At 37.8% G+C, this 22886-nt stretch overlaps 1 protein-coding gene across 1 annotated transcript in view; it reads left to right on the forward strand.

The window, feature by feature from the left end:
- Positions 1–22886, forward strand: part of LOC122796926 (collagen alpha-6(VI) chain-like) — a 1619258-nt gene that overhangs the window by 261215 nt on the left and 1335157 nt on the right. The window contains exon 4 of the mRNA XM_044065693.1: positions 20078–20166. Coding sequence (XP_043921628.1) covers positions 20091–20166 — 76 coding nt within the window. The 5' untranslated portion in view covers positions 20078–20090. The remainder of the gene's footprint in view (positions 1–20077; positions 20167–22886) is intronic.

Genomic DNA, 22886 nt, shown 5'->3' on the forward strand with positions numbered 1-22886 from the left:
GTGAGTGTCATCTTTCAACATTAACAAAGCAATTAATACAATTCATGAAACTATAGTAGCAAGCAGACTATATAGCACAAGTTTTTTTCAGGCGTCAGGAAAAACAAAAAAAAAAAACAAAGAAACAAATACAGTACAGTACTAATGCTGTAAGATCTGACATGAGGAAATTCTGTTTGTCACCATAACACAAAGTCTTGGCTTTATGTACTGATACTTTTAAAAAATGTGGATGTACCCACTTCCTACCTAGTACCTTCTGTTATTTGCAATATAGCGGATATTGAATTAAGCTGTAAAGATCATATAGACACAAAACTGTCAAGCTGTTCAAGAGGTTTCTTTTTTGGAGATAAACTCTTGGCTAGGTTTGTAAGGGCCCCAGGGTCATTAACCTAGTAACCTCCTATTATCCTATGATGCCCTCTTAACTTAAAACTCTCTACAAGTTAGGATGAGCAAAAGGATTTCAGTGAGGTAAGCCGATATGCTATTCCATAAATGGTCACCTTTCCTACATGTATTTGGATATACTGAGAACAAGTTCAAAATTTTCTAGCTCAGTCAGATAAATAATAGCATACAATGCTCCCTTTTATATGTACCTCACCAGACATCTGCAACAATTGGAGTGGACAGAGAGGTTTCTCACCAAGAAATTACAAGGTACACAAAACAAGTCTTATGTGGAAAGACTGAAAACCCTGTCACTGTATTCTGTCTACTACAGGTTGCTAAGGGGTGACCTGTGCCTGGCTTACAGGGTAGTCTCTGACCTGGCCCTGATGGAAATGCTACACAACTGTAAATCAAACTGTACAAGGGTCACTTGCTCCAGAGATCTTAACCTAGCCTCTGACATGAACAGGTCATGCTGGAGAGATAGATACATCACCCAGAGACTGCCATTTTTCTGGAACAAGTTTCCAATTCACATGAAACTGAGCCTCTCCCTGACCCTCCTCAAACACATCCTAGATCAATGGATGGGTGGCCACATATTCACTCTTGGAGTGATGCCCATATCCTTCCTGGACAGAGAAAGTCAGTATTAACTACCATCGACCCTAACCTCTGCAAACCTCACACACCTAACTACCGACAATTGGGGTAACTTGGGATAAATATGGTTAAGCTCGTAAGGGCTCTAAGGCCATTAGCTTAGTAACCTTCTATGAACCTACGAGACACAATCCATTCTGTTATCAAAATAGTGTCATTCTGTGGGACCAAGCCATATTCTCAAATACCAGATGGAGAGGTTAATAGAGCTGTAACATTTTTCTAATATGGTGTTATGTTATTCTGTGGTACCAAGACATATTCTAAGATGCCAGATGGAATTGTTTACTAAAGCTCTAACATATTATTCATGTCATGCTATTCAGTGTTACCAAGCCATATTCTAAGATACCAGATGGGACAGTTTACTAGAGCTGTGACATTTTACTAACATAGTGGTAGCAAGATATATTCTGAGATACCAGATGGCGAAGTTACTAAAGTTATGATATTGTACTAACATAGTGTTATTCTGTGGTACCAAGCCATATTCTGAGATAATGGGTCTATTTCAAAACACAAAATTACTATAACATTGAAACACAAAACATTGAGACCATAACATCGAAAATTCAGAACACTGAAAAGTTAGAACATCAAAATTACAAAACAATGAAAATTTAAATCATTGAGTCTTATATCATCGAAAGTTTTACATGGTTATGGTTTAAAGTGTTAATTTTCTGGTATCACTTTAAGAAGTTGTAGTATGTAGTAAACAAACATGACAGATGGTATATTTTTTGGTTTAAGAGAAGTTGTCAGGTTGTATAGTAAAAGTTTATCAGATAACGGTTAAGCATTGTTGTGTCTGAGTAATGGATTTATTATTTTGAAAGAAGTCATGTTAGTGTTCTGGAAAGTGATGAAATGAGTAAGTAGGGGAGTAAGTTTTTATTTTGGTTGTATGTATGTGTTGTCAGGAAAATAGAGGAGATTACAATACAGTGGGGAATGGGAAATTTAATGGTGGTGGTGCTGTGCCAGCGTTGTAGCCTCACAGTAAAACGCTGTCCGGTTCAATTCTCAGCTAGAGCATCTTCTGCGTGGAGATATGCGTGAATGGGCGTACCTTCGTTGAAGGTTGTGCATCAGGGCTGGCAACTTGGCATGTAAAAATCTACTGCCAATCATTAGCAGACTGGAGTTCCGCTGTGGTGACCCCTAACCAGGAAAAGCCGAAAGACATAACAACAACAACAATAACCTTGTCTCTACAGTAGTGTGATCTTAGACTTGGTATATTTAATTTGCAGGGGGTGTGGAGGGTGCAGGGGGGCAACAGAAACATTGAAACGAGTGTGTCTGTCAGTTCAGTTATGTTTCTGGTGGAGCGGGAATTACTAATTTGCGCATGGTGACAATCAATGTTATTTGATGCAATGATTTAAATTTGCAGTGTTATGTAGTTTTACTTTTCTACGTTTTCAGTGTTATGTGTTTTCAATGTTATGGTCTCAGTGTTTTGTGGTTCAATGTTATAGTAATTCAATGTTTTGAAGTAGACCCAAGATAATAGAGGGTGGAGGTTACTAGAGCTGTGACATTTTACTAATGTAGTGTTATTCTGGGGTACCAAGCCATATTCTGAGATACCATAGGGGAGGTTACTAGAGCTGTGACATTTTACTTTGCATTTTATGGTGACAGTGAAGTAGCATACAGTATTTTAAACTTTTTCCAGAAAGCAATATTTGGAACTGTAGTAGATTTTTTTTTCAAGTGAAGTGGTGACATTTTGCTTTGCATTTTGTTATAACAGGGAAACATGATACATTTTTTTAAATGACTTTAGAAAACATTATTTTGCACTGAGCTTTTCAACATTAAAATGATGGCATGCTGTTGGTAATACAGCATTTTAAAATGACCCTGGAAAATAATATTTGGCATTGTATTGTTAAATATCAATGCTTAAAGACTGTTAGCCACAAAGGGCTATTCTGTGGTAACAAGCACTATTTTGAGATACCCGATGCAGGTTGAATAAAACAGTATGCATTAAAAATGCTGTGCTGGTACCAAGCTGTACTGTGATACCTACTATCCTTTTCCTGTTTTTGTAGTAGACAGTGAGAGTTAAACTGCTTTATGCATTACAAATTGCTGCATGCGGGAGATGGGAAATATATTTCCCTTACCTGAGTTTATGATGGTTCATAAGTAACACTCATGGTAAAATGTTCTGAAAAGCAATATTTGGCACTGTAATAAGAACAAAGAAAAAAGACTGCACACATTCTGTTGACAAGAAAGAAAATGTCAGTGCCTTTGATTTAAGGTTCCCCTTTTAACACACCCCTTATTACCTTTTTTAAATATTTGCTGTTTTATTTCAATGAACAAATTCCAATTTACATACAGTGAAGTACAAATGTATGGTGCACATTTTTTATCCTGGATGTTAAATGCAGTACTTCATTTGCTTAATTTCAGCATGTAAATGTCTATTAAATAATCACTCTATCCTTTGACATAATTTCTTCTAGGATTTATACTTCTTTACTCAATAATGTCAAAAACTCAGAACTATTCTTATTCATTCATACTTTGCACTTCAGTTGAATACAAACTTAAAACACATACTGAGAAATTGTTGTTTTTTTAAGTAGGTCTTTAATTACAAGTAGATTGCCAATAGATTAGCTTTGTTCAATATTGAGTGCAATTTTGTTTGGGATCACCATTTTGTAATATTCATTTGATCTAATTCTGGGAAAACACAAAAACAAAGTAGCTGAAATACCTTCCAACAAGATAGTTTATTTGTTAGTGCTTTCGTTTAGACAAATTTCCAAACTTCTTCAGACATCCTATCCCAACATGCAATAGTATTTATAGGGACAACAATTAACCTTGATTGCTCAGCAAATTGAAAAATTACTTAGATAACTCCTTAAAGATGTATATACTAAAGTTAATCACCTCAAAACACAAAAAACACAGAAAAAAAAAACCCTTACAAAAATGTCATAGTAGTCAAGAAATAAGAATACTATTACAAACTTTTAAGACCATATAAATGTCTAAAAAACATGACAAATAAAATTATATATATCACAATAAAGTGTAAATATATATATAAGTAAAAATGAAATTAATTATTTAATGATAATAATAAATTCAGTCAGATAAAGTGTATTTATATCTTACATATTGAGTGCTTTAAGTTTCAAAATACACATAATAGAAGCATATTCACTGAGCCCAGGAAAAATATGGGCAAAAGTGCAAATTTTCCATAGTAATTAATTTTCCCCAAGCTTAAGCTGCCAAGGTCCCCCTCTAAGACTATGTTTTTCTTGATGTAAGATGGTGAAAAGAAACCTATGAGTGGGGTAGTCTAAAATATGCCTGGCAAGTGCATTGAGTGAATTTGATATAATTCTGACTGTAAAAATGTGATATATTTAGCTCAATGTGTGTCTTGTCCTGCATATTATATAGACAAAACATGCAGAAAATTCAAAAATCTCATTTATGTGCATATATCTGACATTAAGAATAAGAAAATTATTAACACTTTATTCATGCACACTGCTGAATTTGGATCACACAAATTTTTTTAATGTCACTGAACAAATGAATAAAGATCTGCAGGGTAAAATGATGGATGATCATTTGGAAGCTTGTGAGCTTAATTGGCAGCTTAAGTTAAATGCTGTGAATTAGTCTGGGTTGAATGATGCTTGGTCTTTAAATTCCATCTTAAAGTCAAAGCATTTTAATGTTAAGTAATTAATTATGTTAATTGCAAGGTGTTTTTAACTAATGGATATGGGAATTCTATTGGCTTCGTTTGGTCAGATGTTTTTAAAGCTTATTATTTAAGGATGGCATTTAATGTTATTTATTAATTCTGAAGAAGTTCTGAATTAAGTGAGAACATAATCATCTACCTGAGTTTAATAAACATTTTTCCGGGTAATATTTGCTAATTCATCCATTACCTTCCCTGGAAGTGGGTCTTGGTTTTTCTATATTCATGTTTTGGTTCAAAGTTTGATCTGATCCCCCCCTTTTTATTTAATTACTCTTATCCATTTGTTCTTCCCTACTTCTTATTGCTGAGTAAACTGGTTCTATAGGTTCCATATATTTTTATGTAGCTTATGTACACTCCCCTCTTATCTTATGTCCCACGCCATACACTGTATTCATGGTATCTATCAACTCTTTTGCTTGTGAGGTTTAGGCTGATTTCCATGTTTGAGTAATAACTGTCTTTGCTACTAAACCGTCCAGTTCAGAGCATTGACAAAAACTTATTATTGGACATCTCAAATACAATTAAAAAAGAAATAACCTTTACTAATTTCCCATTTACATCCCAAAATGCATCTAATCATAATTTGGAGGTCCCTAAAACATTGTGGGCTCTCACTCATCTTTCTATCCCATAGTACAAATCCAGCACAGTTGATTCACTTGCAGAAACTTGTGCAACCTATCTGGAATGTAAAAATACTTTTACAGGCATTTCTATACAAAAGTTCTATATTGTCATTACTTAGTTGCCTGTTTAGGTAATCTGCATATTTCTTTCCACTGAGTCTCAAAAATTTGCTTTCCAGTAATTTTTTCCATCCCTATATAGTGCTCAGTTACTGATTTATATAATTTTCATGAGTTGCTCTATGTAACTTACTACTAATTAGTCCTATTATCAGCTGCAGGGACCCCATCTTCTATTATTAATTTAACCAGTTAGGCTTCGATACCCCTTTCTTTGTTATGCCTCTCTTCCTTCCTTTGTTTGAGTTGTGTTGTATATTTTATATAATTCCAGGGATTTACTCTGAATGTCGCTGTAACTTCTTTCCAGTCTATTGAAAATTTTCCTTGGTTTATTTGCTTCTAAAAGAATAGCTTAGACCTTCTAGTGTATCATTGTACCGAAATAATGGGTTCATTGGCATATGTTGATCTGCAGTTAAATCGACCTTTATATTGGTATTTATTATGTGTTCTTAATAGCAAGATTCAGCTTTTAAACTTCAAAAACACATAATTACCTGTTTATGATTGGAGACCCAATGATAATGTTTTGTATTATTTTTCTCTACTGTCCCCGGCCTTGTACATTCAGATTATTTTTTCTACATACTTAAATTGTTTCTAGATCTAGTTCTAGAATACTGTGTATAGTTTTGGATAATTCATGTGTACAACAGCAGTAACTGGACTGAAGCAGCTTACAGGAATGCAGCATAAAAGCTGCAGTCCCTGTAAGAAACCATTTAAGAAGTGAGACACATAGTGTGCACACTCTTGTAGAAAAAGTTATATATATGGCAAGGAAGTCAGAGTACAACAGGGTAACATCTTTCAGAAATGCATCTGTAAGGTAACAAGAGGATCCAACTGAAAAAACAGAATTCAATGATTCCTGTAATATACAAAATACTATTGCTATGAGGAGTTAAGAAAATGTAAGTACTTTCAGAAAAAGGATTTGCACTTTATCCAGCAGGTAGAATAATGTGCAGATTTCCCAATAACAAGCGGAAGTAGGCAAGCTGTGAGAAATGCACAGCTGATTGAAAGTGCACTTTTATCAAAGATATTCATCCACTCATCAGAGGTATGATAAAATTGGAGTTCATAGATTCATAGGTGTGTACTAGGCTAATGGCCCTGGAGCCTTTACAAGCCTAGCCCATAGAAGTGCCCAGGCATCGTGCCACCCTACGTTAGTTCCCAGTGCCTCTATCAAGTAATGCCACTGGAGTGATCCCTGGGGTGAACTTTCTATTTCCCATCCACTCATCAAGATTCCTCTTGAAGAAGGCCAGTGAGGTGCTCTACTTGACATGTATAGGAAGTCTATTCCAGAGCATGGGCAGTCTTTGGGTTATGAACCTGTACCTCCAGCATATTCTGTTGATTGTGGTAATGAGGTTGAGGTCTCTGGAGTGTGTGGTATGGAGGGATTGGGATTTCTTTAGATGCAGCATTTCTAACAGAGCTGGGTCAGACATGGCTTTCTAAGTCAAGCAGAGATCGCCTCTTAGTAGATGATACGAGAAAGAATAGATGGAGTTTTTTGAGTCTGTCCATGCAGGACATGTGTTTAAGGCCTAGGATCCTCTTTATGAGGTACTTTTGTGGCCTTTCCAGCCATTGCATGTGTCTAGTGAGGTACATGTCAAATGGGGCATTATACTCGATTATTGGCCTAATGAGAGAACAGTAGAGAAAGATGTTGACCTCTTTCTTCCTGGATGCAAAACTCTTGGTAATGAGATGTGCCACATAGAAGGAATTTCTGACCACAGTGAAAATTTGGTAGTCGAAGGAAAGGTTGCTGTCAGCCTGTGTCCCCAGATCTCTTGTAACACCTTCAGTGTTCAGTGGGCTCCCAGGAATGTGGTAATTAGTGGGAAATGAGTCTTTCCCAAAGGGGATGATGACGCATTCTTTGACATTAAGCTTAAGGCCATGATTTCGACACCAGTCATTGGTCTCAGTGAGGCCTTTCTTTAGGATGTCTACATCACTTGGGGAGTTAGTAATGGCTCCCAGCTTGCAGTCATCTGTGAACTTGATCAGCCAGAGTCCTTCTGTGTTATTCTCGACTTCTGAGAAGTAGATGCCAAACAGGAGAGGACCTAGGACTGATCCCTGTGGGACTCCACTCGTGACTGGTCGGCAGTCTGACTTGGAGTCCACTACTTTCATTGTGGGTTCTATCTGTGAGCGAGTTTGCAACCCACCTAGTGATATAGGGGTTGATGCCTAGTCTGGTGAGTTTATCAATAATTCCTGAGTGGGGAATGGTATCAAAGGCCTTGGCCAGATTGGGGTAGGCTGTATGAACTGCCTTGTCCTGATCCACAGCTCTGGTGACTGACTCACAGAAGTCAACCAGGTTGTGCAGGCATAATCTAACTTTCACAAAACCAAACTGCATAGGATTTAAAGTTTGGAGATTCCCTATATCCTTGTTAATTTGGTCCATGATGACGCACTCCATAGCCTTACATGTCAGACTCGTCAGGCTAATGGGGCAATAATTCCAGGGTCTGTAGTCGCTTCCCCTTTATGGAGATGGATGACTGAAGCAGTGCATCATTCGGTAGGGACAACGTCTGAGGTGAATCTGTGATTGAACAGGGCACACAGATGTGGTGCCTGTTCACTTTGTATTCCATGTAGAACACATCCAGGGATATTGTTGGGTCCCATGGAAGCTGTATTCTTGGCCTTGGACAATGCAGCTTTAACCTGTATTGCAGTAATGCTGGGTGCCTGGCATTCCACTGGTTTTGTGATTGGTCCTTTGGTGGGGGGAGGAGTAAAGGTGGCACTGAATCTGTTGGCCAGTATGTTGGCAATATCTGTTGGCTCAGTATAGTAGGTATCATTGTGCAGTAACTGTGAGAAAACCGGGGTATTGCCATGGTGATTCTTGATATAACTGTAGAAGGCTTTGTGGTTGTTTTTAGTGTCGGCTGCAATTCTGCCTTCATAGCTGGCTTTAGAGGTTTTGATGAAGGATCTCAACTTTTTGTTGAGGCTAATAAGGGAGTTTTCCAGTCTTGGAACTTCACCTTTTTCTGAAACAGTTTCTTCCTTCAGTTGTAGAGTTTATTAATGGCAGGGGACCACCAGATCGGCTTCCTTTTTTTGAAGGAGAGCATCTTGGTTCTGTTGGGTACGGCTAGTTCCATGCATTTATGTACATGTTTGTACAGTGCATTGGTGTATGATTCTGCAGTCATGCATCTATCTTCCATTGACATGGGTGCCGTGAAGTTAGCCACCTCTGTTTTTAGGAGCCCAAAGTCAGCTTTGGAGAAGTTTTTCATGGTGGTTACCTTTGCAGGGGGGTGTGGGTGAGATGTGGATTTCCATGGTGATTAGTTTATGGTCGGATCTAACCATGGAGGAATTGACTATTGATGTAGAGAAACAGTTGCCCATGTTAGTAATAACCAGGTCAAATATGTTGCTTCCTTTAATAGGGGTAAGAATGAGCTGATCCAGGGCATTGGAACTGATGAATTCCAGGAAGCATTGGGCCAGTGTATTGGTGCATGAGTAGTTTCCCAGTTGATAGAGGGGTAGTTGAAGTCACTAGTGTTGGGTTGGGCCCTAATAGTTTCTAGGGTGCTTAGAAATGTGGAGTGAGAGTCTTAAGACATTGCAGGGACCTATAGCAGGCTACGACCTGAATTCCCGTCTTACCCAATGATAGTTCTACCTGAAGTATCTCAGATGTGTTATGCTGGGCTACTAGTCTGGAGGTGTGCATATCCTTTACAAATATGGAGACGTCACCACTTTTGAAGCTTTGGTCCATGTTCTGGGGCCAAAAGTTGTGGAATGAGTTATAGCCTGGTAGTGCAGGGGTGCTTTCTGCTGCTTTAAACTAGGTCTCCGTTACACCACAAATGTTGATGTTCTCCATTTTGAGGAGTGCTTCGAGCAAGTGCATTTTGAAATTTAGACTTCTAGCATTGAGCAGCATGGCCATCAGATTGCATTTATTTATAGCTGCTACAGTGGTAATTTGGTCTTTGGAACATTGCCTAAAAAAGACACTATAGATGTGACAAGAGCCTTAGCCAGTATCTGGAAACCCAGGGGTGACAGATGCAGGCCATCTCTGGCAAAGCATTGAGGTCTATTAGTCATGTCATCCCAAGCAGACAGATACTGGATTCTCTTAGAATGACACCAGAAACTTAACCAATTGTTGAGGTCAATCATTTTCTGCTTGTACTGCGGTATCACTCTGGGTGATGGTAGGATGCTGCTCAGGGCTAGGGTCATAACTGCCTGGGCCACATAATCCGATAGATCCTCTGTGTCTCTTTTCATGTAGTCCATGGAGGTGCATCTCAGGTTATTCACACCCACATGGACAGTGACAGAGTCATACATGTACTTGTTGTGAAGTGACCTGAGTGTATGTGTTATGTGTTGGATTCTGGCACCTGATAGACAGTTGACCGTTACTTTCTCCTTATTCAACCTAGTGAGTGGGACATCAGTGTGCCTCACTATCAAGTTACCTATGATTAGTGTATTGGGCAAGCTGTTTTGCCTTAGGAGCTTAGGTTGAGGGGCACACTGTGCAGGTGAGCTATGTGTCTTGTGGCTTGTGCTGTGTTGTCTCTGCCATTTGGGTATATTTCTACTGAGAGCCTCTGCAAAGGTAGGTGTGTGGTTTGTGTTTTTATGTGAGAGCTGTGATGATGGGTGTTCTGGAGGGCTATGTGTTGCATGTGGTTTAGTGCAGGTGTTGACCTTCTCCTCTTCACCAGCTATTCCAGTCTTGGCTTCAGAGTGCATGGCTTCCAGTTTGGATAAATAAGTGCATCTCTCACAAGTCTGAGTGTTGGGAGGTAAGAGGAGAGGGTTGTCTGTGTGCATGAGGCAGTTGCTACACTGCCTCAGAATGCCCAAGTTCACCAAGTTAATAGGAGAAAGCACAGGGAACTGACCTTTAGACATGCCATAGTCATTATTACTAACTACTGGAGCTGTTTCCTTATATATTCCTTTTACAGGAAAAATGTCACTCAGGGTGTCTGAGGCTGTACAGAGCACTGCCAAACACTTGAGTGGAAACTAATATGTAGACCCTGAAAATTTAAGAATGAAGTATTTAGGCAGATATTCTGAAGTTAGAAAGAAATAAAGCAGTACTTACTGAAAAATAAAGAATTAGGTTGTCAAGAATGATGAAAAGAGGGGAGTTGCATGAATGGCTACTGTCTGACTACTACTAATGCTGGTCTCAGCACAGCTTCACTCTGTTGGGATACAATACCCCTTTGCTTCTTCTCTCATCAGAAGCAAAATGTTAGCACCAATCGCAAGAAGTGAAGCAAGCCACGGCCTGTTTGGTGATCCACAGTCTTGTCCCAGATGGTGCAAGGGTCTGGAGGCTTGTAGCCTTTGTCTGGTAAATGCCTCGAATAGCAACCAGACCAATCAGATATATTAAGCACAGACACTCACTCTCCAGCCAGAAAGAGTCAGGAATTAATGTACTCTGCTTCTACTCTCAACAGGATCAGAATATAAGCACAGATTCCAAGTTGTCACCTATAAAGTAGTTAGTAAGCTTTCTGGTGATCAGCAATCTCCAGGAATTAATGTAACTGCACTCCTTCAATCACCAGAAGAAAACAGAAGCACTAATCCCAAGATGAATACTGGGAGGCAGAATGTGGGCTCTACAATAACTGGTGGTCTTGCAATAGGTTCTTAAAGGTAAGATGAAAAAAAATGGTTTATCCTACACACTGCAGTGTACACTAGAGGAGTTAGATGTGAAAATAGGTAACTTAAGTTTTACCTGTCTAAAAAGTTAAGTTTTAGTGGAGTCACTATTTTTAAAACAGCAAGAAAGATTGAAAGGGGGTGGTCACTTTTGTATTCTGTTACTATGGAATACAGAAGGATGGCCAATAAATTTAAGTAGTTGAAGGGGAGTGATTTCACAAAATGATAATTTTGTGCTTACTCACACCAGCCAGTAAAAGCAGAGAGGAAATGAGATATATGGTCAAATTAATATATGGGGCAGGAAATTAGAAAAACAGTGGTGTTTAAGAACACAACAGTAGCAGGGTAGGAGGGTGGGAAAAATTTCTGTCTGACTCACAAGAGACAGAGCTGTGGTCTCTTTTCAAGTTTTAATATGCAGTTAAAAGCAGAATTCAAGTAAAACACAGTGAAAAGAAAACAAATTGCAGTATAGAAAATAGAAAAAGGCAATAAAGTAATACAAAATATAACAAATAATAAGCAAACTAACCTTTCCCTCACAGCAAACTGAAGCAGAGTCTGGGTGAGTCTTTCCAGTAAAAAGGTAAATGTGAGTTGATCACATTAAGTTAAATGGTACAGAAGGCAGAGCTGGCTACACTGATGTGTAACATTTTTATCTTTGCATTGGTATAAACCATGTATTTTTTCACACTTTGCGAATGCCATTGAATTGAATTTCTTTTGAAATGTATTTTAAGCCTTTGCTTTTCAGGGAGATGTCTTAGACTGAACGTAAACAGTCTCTGCTTGCCATCAAAGTTTGTGTCTCACTGACTGTTTTTTTTTTTTTTCAAATGATTGGCAGCTTTCTAAGAAGTTTGCCAGCAATCTCCTAATTTACATAGCAAAGCACTTAACTCTCTGTAAAGAACTATATGTGTATATATATATAATATGCATATTTTATATATACCGTAGCAATTTGCTCTCTTACAAGTAATAAAAACTACCACTTGAGACAGTTTTCGGTTATAAGTGGAGGCTAATTTGCAAGGATGAATATAAACAGGAATATACAAAACACTTAATGCACCATACAAGCCTGACTCTAGGAGGAGTGCTCAGTGTGTTATGAGGAAGCGATCCAAAGACTGCTGTAGTACTAAAATTAAGAAGGCTCTGGCTTGTAGCTCGATAGCAGTCTTGCTGTAGAAAGCCACACTCAAATACAGCACTCCTTGTGTGCAGGTAATGCAAATTAGCATGTGTGATTCCTGAGAGCCTTTTCCTGTCATTGGAATAGTGTGGTAGAGTGATTCAGAAGCAAACTCTGCCATATGATTTGAGGAGCAAAATGAAGGGCATGAGTCTTTTGATGGTGTATAAGCATTGCTGTCTATGACAAGAATGGGGTTGTTTAGTATTAAGAACCCTTGTGTGTATGTTTGTATGTGTTTGTGTTTATGTGTAAATGTATGTTTGCTTGTTTGTGTGTGTGTGTGTGTATGTATATGTGAGCACATGCAAATGTGTAGTGGTATGCTTGGAGCTGACAGTTTTTGCTTGTGTGTGCACATGCACATGTGTGTGTGTGTGTGTGTGTCATTGTCTAGTTGTGACTGTGCATGTATATCCATATATTTATACGTGTGTGTGTGTGTGTGTGTGTGTGTGTGTGTGTGTGTGTGTGTGTGTGTGTGTGTGTGTGTGAGGTTGGTTGGCATATATGCTGATAGGTGTCTGTGTGTTTTATTGTCTAGGTGTGATTGTAGGGGTATTGGTATGTTTGTGTTTGCGTACAGGTATGTGTATTCATATCTGTGGGTCTTTGTGAATCCATGTTTCTCTGTGTATATTTGTAGAAGCCAGGGTAGCAGTGTTGGGTGGGTTGCTAAGGAGCCACTATAAAGCTCTTGGTCCATGTGCTCTTAGATGCCTCTGAAATGCTTTTTATCACTGTAGCACAATTACAGTTCACCTGTGGAACCAGAGTAGTGCTACAGTGATACTTTGTCTGGGTATTCTCAAAATTACTTTCTTGGAAAAAATGATGGGCAGTAATAGAAAATAAATCTAGTCCTGATTTCTCAGCAAGTCAGTTCTACCAAATACTTTTTTTCTAGAAAAAAAGTCCCCGTGGTAAGGATGGTTTATGCTAAAAAGACCTTAGTGTCCATTGGAACAGGCATTCCATGTACCGACCCCCAAGATTTCATGTGAGGGTGGCATGTCTACAAGCTCCCATATGTGGTCTTTATGTCCACATGGTAGTTGAGGGTGATGGGTCATTAGCCTTCAGTGGACCCATCTGCACTGTGGTGGGTGACAGTACACAATAATGTTGGTACTGGCTCTGAGTGCTGCTCCGGTAGTACAGACACCACTCTTAGCATCTTACTGCAGTGGATAATCCTGTTTGCCAGAAAAATCCATGTGATTAGAGTAACTGATCAACGAGCCTCTCTGTGTGAATTTTGTAAGTTTCTGAAAAATTCTTCTTTGTTTGATGTTATCATTTGAGTGCACAAGGGCTCTTATTTGCATGTTGTCACTCCTTTTTGTGTCATTATGTGGTTATTTGCATGTTTTGCATTTAATATTCTTAGCCTGATCACACTTTAAATCAACCCCCTCCCTGTTTGTCAGCACTCACTACACTATTTATTTACTTAAATGCACTCTTTTTCCTGACCAGATGGGTGGGTTGGCCTAACACCATGACCTGTTCTCAAGAAGAGCATTGAACACCTTAAATGAGTACTTCACAAATGACCAGAATATTGTAAAACAAAGCCAAGAATTATATAATTGAACATAATACTAAAGAGTTGAGACACATAACATTACATAGTTTTCGCAAAGAACAAAACAATCAGTATTGCAAACTTTCACTTATGTGCAGTATTTACATTCTTTTGCAGAAGTATTCGTGTCACTCCTGAGTGGTACATTGTATATTAGCACTGTTTCTGAATACCACCCAATGTCTCATTAAAGAAATAGCAAGAAACTTTCAGTGTGCTACAGTATCTCCTTTCAAATAATCAGTATGCTCAAACCATAAATTAAATTTGTAACTTATTGTAACCCTTAAATATATTCTCAGTTAAATACAGACTCAACATACTCACGCAACAGTCCATGTAGCATATGAAAGATTAATAAAAACCTGAAATTCAGTAGTGTCAAGCAAAAGCTGAAATAACAAAGGTATTTTGCTACCCTCTAGTGGTCAGATGTATAAAACACATTCAGTAAAATAGAGCCATCAGTAACATTACTCAATAACAAGAAAAGTTTTTGTTATTAGCTGTAGATCACAGACTCATAACATCTCATTCAACACAGGGGTATATAAAACACCAGGATTAATAATTGAGCATTTCTGCTTCAAATCAAAGATTTCATGGCACTACATTACTTGCAAGTTCTGAAGTAAACACTTGTCAATTCCGCTGAAAAGAAAACAGGTACTCAGATGAAACAGTGAATGTTTGTTTACAGCATTATAGACATGCTTAGACCTAACATTAACATCATTTAATACTCACTTAAGTTAAACTTTAAAGGTTGTGATGTCTGGCCAACATAGAATGCACTACATGTGCAGGTGGGGAGGTAAGTGAGCCCATCGTAAAGTACAAGTTATCGGATGTCTAATGTCAAAAAACATTTTTAGAATTGCACATGGCGAACATTTTAGTAAGACATACATATTTTTATAGTTTTGACAAGGGTTACTTCATTTAAATACTATTTTCTGAAAAATTATTTAAGCCATTTAAGCCCAGTTTTATATATTAAAATGCTGCCCTAAGCTTTTAGTTTTTCTAAAAGAAAAAATACAGAAATCTGGTACCAATGGCCTCAAAAATCTATCTCCTTCAAAATGGACCAGATTTTTTATTAATGGCATGCCTTATATTATCACAGATTGTTAAAAATGTATTACTTGTGATGCTTTATTAGTCTGTATATAAACTTTGTACTGTAATAAATCTTCTGGTAGTAACCTATGTACTTCCTGCATAGTTTGCTCATTCAGGCCAAGTTTAACTCTCCAGTGTATAAATCTGTATTGCAAGTCGTGACAAAGTATAGTCATTACTTGATGTTCATATTCTTTTCAACCCCACAAATAGTGACTTTTTGTATATTGTGACCTGGGTGACAACTGTCAGTCCTTTTCAAAGAATCATTTGACTATAGCTTCCTATATTAAGAAGTGTGTATGCCCTTATTTACTAGTCAAGTGAGAGACGCATTTAAAAAATATATACTGTGACCATTGTAATCTTTAGAGTAAATCAAAATATATGCTATTTAAAAATCTCAGGAAACTTTGCAGTCTATTAGCGTCACCTTTCCAGAGCATCTACCTGTCATCCACGTAGTGCTGACACAGAATGACATCATCAAAAAATATATTCTTGTATTCCTGCTCTCTTCATAAATAAATATGGTCTCAAAAAGCTGAGAAAATACTTTCCATAAGTGGGAGCAAATGGCATTTCCAAAGCATTTCCTTGAAGCTGTAACTAAATATTCCATTATAGTGAATCACATTCTTGGTATCACATCTGTGAGCTCAGGAAAAAAGCTCCATAAAGTCACAAGAATGAATCTAGGTCTGTTAAAACCAATACCTAAAAGAAACTAACCCAATCTTGTGTGGAATATGTTGCACCTTAGTCTACAAACCAAGCTGCATATCCAGCATCATATGTTATAAGAAATGAGAAGTGTCTTGGGAATGTGCTGAATGTATTGTAACAGGGGGTTATAACAGGTCTCTAAAAATTTTGAACTTGTTTTTCTGAGTTAACCACTACCAGGCACAATTGTTCACTTTGGTGAGTTGGATGTTTTATGAAGCTTTGTAAAATATAAAAGATTTGTGGCTGATGACTTTTAACCACTAATTCTTATTTAAGACTGTCAAAGATGACCCCAGAATAAACCCAATGGTGTAAAGTTTCTTTAGTTGGATCATAAGGACCTTTGCAATAACATTTCTGATCATCAGTTGTCCCCTGATTCCTTTATTATAGGTAACCCAGTTTAGAACAGCCACCCAAACCACCTTTGTCAGCATTAGCAACTTCCACATTTTTGTTAGATTTTTAATCTTTTATCCTTCAAGGAATTATTATACAGTTCTTTCAAAAAAGCTAACTCAAAGTGTTTAACAGATGGGCAACAAGGGAGAGGGCAAACAAAAACATGTTTAATATTAAATGATTCAGAAGTTGGGTGTTTTTTAACCATAGCAAAATATACCTATTTACAAAAATTTGAACACCTTATGTAGGCACAAAACTGGTGGGGGCATAGAAGACTAGTCAACAAATTTAATTTCATCTTTATTCAAAACTTAAGGAGAAAAGAGTCAGTGTTCCACATTCTAGAGATGGAAGGCAGAGAGCTATGGGTTTTCATTATGAAAAACTAAAAAAAACATAAGCCTTCATATTCAACCCATAGCTCTCAGCCGGCCATCTCCAAAATGTGGAACACTACCTCTCACAATGTTAAACAAATGGGGAAAATGTGGATCACTACACCTCACAATGTGGAACAAATTGGGAAAATGTTGAAAACTACACCTCACAATATGGAATAAATGGGGAAAATTTGGAACACTATCTCTCACGATGTGGAACAAATGGGGGAAAATGTGGAACACTGACTAAACACTTACTAACAACTTAAGCATGTGACAAGCAGGCAGCATAAACTACAGCAGCTGGTCACAAATATAACAAGCAGTTTGTTAAAGTTTAAAAGAGAGAAAAGGTGATGTCTTTAAGTTGGGGGAGCCTGACTGGGGGGTGAACATCAGAATAACTAGCTACACCTCAGCATATAGTGTACACACCATTTTATTCAGCCAGACATGAGCTTTCACATGACAGCAAAAAAATATTTTCTGAGGCTTGTTTAGTGAGATATTTACATAAATATGAAAAAAATAGTTTTTTGTATGATTCTCAACATAACAATACTGAGTATCTCTTATGATGAAAAAATTTCAGTGCAAATATTGATGCCAGTTTTCTTCAGCTTTGTCTAAGATTTCACCCCATGCCGTACAATAGTTTGCCATTCTGTTAGTTTTGGAAGTATTAGTGCACATATGAAAATGATGTATAACTTTGCAGTTACTGGCAAATAATTAGTTAACGTACCTCCAGTTGTAGTGTATTATACCTGGGCATTGACAATGTTTTCTGTCTTCCAATATGACATTTTACACCATGCACTTCAATAACATGTAAAACTCTGAAAGCATGACTGAAATATGAAAGTATGAATAATAAGTAGCAAACAATGATTATTATCTCGACTGCATAACAATCTAGATTAAAAATGTTAGGCTTATTTTGTTAGCTAATCCTTGTCCTTTCTTATGTTAGTATTATTAATAGGTATGCACTTAGATAAAGATGTCAGCTATCAACAACTGTCAGGGTGCCATGTGGCGCTGTGGGTGTTAAATGCAAGTAGACAAAAGAATGCTGTAGGCATAAATGAGTTAAATCAGAAGGTAAATATTTTTTTAAGTAAATTAGGGCTCTACATCTGTAATAATCGTTTGCAGCACAGCAAATCTTAATATTTATTATACACCCCTAAAAAGAGGAAATCGATATGTTCAGAATGTTCAAGCCATCAATTATTCCACTACATGAACCTTGTAGAACTGTCTTCTTAGTTTAACATATGAAAGATGAATAAAACAGTTCAGTAATTTCAAGGAATGTTCAATTTATTAAGAGATTTTAATGACATCTCCACAAAGGGGGATCCACCTTGGATCCTGGGAACTACTGCTCCATCAGTTTGATGAGCCTGATCTGCAAGGCCATGGAATGTATTATCATGGAACTTATAAACAAAGACATTGGCAACCTTCAAACACTGGACCCTACCCAGTTTGGGTTCATGAAGGGATGATCTTGTCTCCTGAACCTGATTGACTTCTTTGAATCAGTCTCTAGAGATGTGGATGAGTGTAGGGCGGTCCACACAGCCTATATGGACCTCGCCAAGGCCTTCGACACCATCCGCCACTCTGGAATCATAGATAAACTTACTAAGCTGGGCATTAATCCCTATGTCACTCGATGGGTTGCCAACTAGCTTACTGACAGAACCCACACTGTAAAAGTAGCCAATGCCAAATCTAGCTCCAGACAAGTGACAAGTGGAGTACCTCAGTGTTCAGTCCTGGGACCACTCTTGTTTGGCATCTACTTCTCTGATGTACAGGCCAACATTAAGGGACTCTGGCTAACAAAGTTCGCAAATTATTGAATCCCTAAATGATGTGGATATTCTACAAAAGGGCCTTACAGAAACAGATGCTTGGTGCCAGAGCCATGGGCTCAAGCTCAATGCCAAGAAATGTATAGTTATCCCCTTTGGGAAAAAACATGTACCCGTGAATTACCACATAGGTGGCAGTACACTAAACACCAAAAGTGGGATAAGAGATTTAGGGATACAGGTGGACAATGGTCTCAGCTTTGATAACCACATCACCACAACAGTCAATTAATCCTTCTCTGTGGCACACCTCATCAGTAAGGGCTTTTCATCCAGAAAAAAGGAGGTCATTTTCCCACTGTACTCATCCCTCATTAGACCCATTATAGAATACAACATCCCGTTTGTTATGTACCTCTCAAGGCATCTGCAACAACTGGAAAAGCTGCAGAAATACCTTACTAAAAGAATCACAGGCCTAAAGCAGATGCCCTATGCTGACCGTCTAAAATACTCCAGCTATACTCTGTCGCATATCGTCTACTTAGAGGTGATCTCTGCTTAACATACAATGCCATGTCAAACCCAGAGATGTTGGACATGCTACACTTAAAAAAAATCCCAATCCCTCAGAGCTACATGCTCCAGGGATCTAAACCTTGTCATCACAATGAACAAAACATGCTGGAAGGATAGGTTTCTGACCCAGTGACTCCCCAGCCTCTGGAATAGACTCCCCATACATATCAAGCAGAGCACCTCTTTGGCCCTCTTCAAAAGGAACCTTGATGATTGGATGGGAGATAAGAAATTCACCCCAGGGATCACGTCAGTCCCCCTACTAGAAAGGGGTCCAGGGAAGTAAATATTGTGGGAAGAAATAGTCAGGGAATTGTTATGGCTAGGCTTGTGCAGGCCCTAGGGCCGATAGACTAGTACCAACCTATGAACCTATAATCTAGTGGCTAATTATATAAGTGCAAAAGAATTCAGTATAATAAGCCAGATGCCATTAACATTTATATATGAGCAAAGTGTTTTTTTATTAAGCTTATCACTATTTTCAAATCTTCTCAATAAACCAAGGCATAAATAAAGCCCCAGTATTAATAATCCAAAATTCCATTAATCTAAGATATTATTACAGTTATTTGCAGACCTATTAAGTGTGTGTGTGTGTGTGTGTGTGTGTGTGTGTGTGTGTGTATTGTATAATTACACATATGTATATATACAAAAGATACATAGGTATATATGTGCACGGACACACACTCACACACACACACACACACACACACACACACACACACACACACACACACACACACACACACACACACACACACACATGCACCCACATACGCACACACCACAATATGAATATGTGTCTAATGGACAGAAAACATGTAACCATTAAGTAAGTCAGCCTGAAATGGTGTTTTTTTTAATAACTGCCGAGTCTCGCTCACAGAGCTGAAGTTATTTTTTACTGATTTCTACTTTTTTGCTTTTGTTTCAGAAGCTGACTCAAAATGGGGAAACTGAATATGTTGCTGATATTTTTCTTTATTGCGAGCAACCTATATCTTGTCACCTGTCAAAATAATGGTATGATTCTAAGATTTACTGTACTAAGTGTTTATTATGATTGTGTCTGATTTACATTTCAGATTTTTTTTTAAAATAATGTATTCATTATGCATGAAAAAAAGATCAGGTTTGCATGTATAACTGTAAAAGCAACTGGAAATATAAATGTTAAAATATTTAGCATTTTTTGATTTTTTTTTTTTAATTTTTACTCCTTTCCCCCATTTAGTCTTCTTGGAAGGCAGCATACTAACATATGTCTTGTATTTTTAACTAATCTTTACTCTGTCTCTTAAAACTGTGCAACCAATATGGGACAGTCAGAATGAGATGGTGAATTGTTCCACTAGGGATTGCTGGGAAATATTCTACACCAAGTGTGATAGGGATACTGAGAAAAAAGTTCCCCCTAGGTAAGCCAGGTAGTAACAATAATGCTGTTTCACAGTGATGAAGCAAAAAAATTGAAAATTTATGTAGCGAAAAAGAATTCACTTATTTCCAACACTGCAATAAATTAATTTACCAACACCTTGGCTTTAGACTCCCACAATCAGTTTCTAATATTGCAATGAGGGATATCATTTATTCAGGAATATATGTCAGTACTTCCAAGTTATATTACCTTCTACTTCATTCCTTGAATTTGTTAATAATATTCTTAACTCTTGTAGATTTGCTGTATCCCTGGTTTTCCAGTAGCAAGTTACTGCTTTTCTGTCATTAAAAGTATTTATGAGAACAGACATTGGGCATATTTGTTAAGATCTTGTTCCCTCTCTCCGTATACCTAAGAAATACATTTCAACTGTAATTTATATGGGTATATCTCTAGGTGGGAGAGGTGAAATTCATTGAGTGCCAATATCCTGTAGCACAAGTTACCAAGGATCACAAGGCTGATGGCTGTTTACATAGAAATTGTTGCTGGTATGATCTCTAAGTTTGCATCAGTATCGATTCCTTTATTTTGGGATATTTTTTCCTTCCTTACGTTGGTGTGACTGTGGAGTTTGTATACATAAGTTCAGTGGGTATGGGGGACTTGCTTCTGACATTGGGGGTGCTGGGGGGGAGTTTGTCACCTGAAGAAAACATTTGAAGTTCATTATTTTTGCCCTTCTGTATTTTGAGCATTAGTCTTTAGTGTTTGGGTTCCTTGGAATTATGATGTTTTGCGGTTGTATAGTAGAACCAATTACCAGGTGCTTGAGGAATACCTCATATACTAGCTGTTATAATTAATTTCTGAATGTTTCTAATTTGGGGCATGTCCAAAGGTGTTGAATCAGTCCCTTCTGTGCTGAGTATCGCATTTCTATTAATACATAACAGCTCCTGGAAACATCTTCTCTAATATGGCTTTCCTACAAAAATACTTGTGCAGACTAACTACTTAATACATTTTGCTTCCCTTTACATACACACACTGATCTGGATGGGTTATCTTGGTAAGACTTATAAAAAATTGCAGCCCAAAGTAAAAATAGCCTATAGATCTGATGCTGTCAGTTTTCATTCATTCCTCAAAAGCTGGGTTCGGATCTGAGCCTCAGATTCGACTCAGCCATTACTATAGCTCTTGGTCACCCAAAAGCTCTTGAGCTCCTCCCTACCCACAATGCACCAGCCCCTAACATACTTCAGATCTTGTTTGATGCTTTTGTGAAATAGACGTGGTTATCCATAGCTCTCAAATTACATTCAGTTAAGTGATATTTTTCTTTACCTTTATAACTTTCCTTTTGTTTTTTTCTACACTTATACCCTTAGTGTATTTTCACTTACCAGTGTTGGTAATTTTTTCCCCTTTATTCTATTATACTTTCTAATTAACTTTATCTTACATGCCTGTGTATTCTACAGTACCATTGTTGGCACTTTTTCCTCCCTTGCCTTTCTAATTTTATAAAAAAGAAATCTTTCCTTTTACTCCTTTTCTGCTTGTTAGTCTTTTGTATTAGCAAAAAATGTCATTGAAAGGCCCTTCAGGGTTTAAAAAATGCAAGCAATGTGGGCATAAACTTCCTATTTCAGATAGACATGGTTTATGTGTTTATTGTTTGGGCCTAGATCACCTGAACGTGGATTGTTCTATTTATAAAAATTTCAATCCTTGTGCAACTGCTGATCGCAAAAAATAAGCTAATTTTGAAGGGATTATTGTCTGCTATGTTTTCTGAGTTAATTACTGGGGCTCAACCCCCCAGAACAAAACTTAGGGAGACTTCCAAAAGGTCCCCAAGACCATCTGGTTCTTCCAGTCCATCATCGATGGAGCCTCTGAGAAAGAAACAGAAGATGGATACAAAGGCTTCTGCTTCAACGCCAACTTCACAGACATAGAAACCTCTTCCTCAGACTCAGTACTCACCTACCATTGACTAGGTGCTATCCAGGTTACTATCCCCTTTCATGGAGAGATGACAGTCAAAATCTCCATCATTTGCCTCTTCTCATTTTTCCAGGAGTCTGACTGAAGCTAATGTTGATAGAATGATGAGGAGATTTCTCTTGGTACAAATACAGATGAGTGTTCCTCCAGCTCCTACCCTTTAGGATCAGGAAGTCTTGGTTTGCGCTACCCCTTCACTATCAGCTCCTTCTCTGATCTGAGCATCCATTTTGGAGCCCCTTAATCCAAGTCTGATGATGCCATCTGTGTCAGATCTGAAGATATTGTTATCCTTGTCTCTGAGGTCTTCTCTGAGTGCTCTGTCTCTGAGTTTGGAATCAGA

Source organism: Protopterus annectens, chromosome 3.part0 (genome assembly GCF_019279795.1).
Source record: "Protopterus annectens isolate FY-2018-M chromosome 3.part0, PAN1.0, whole genome shotgun sequence".
In the NCBI taxonomy this organism is placed as follows: domain Eukaryota; kingdom Metazoa; phylum Chordata; order Ceratodontiformes; family Protopteridae; genus Protopterus; species Protopterus annectens.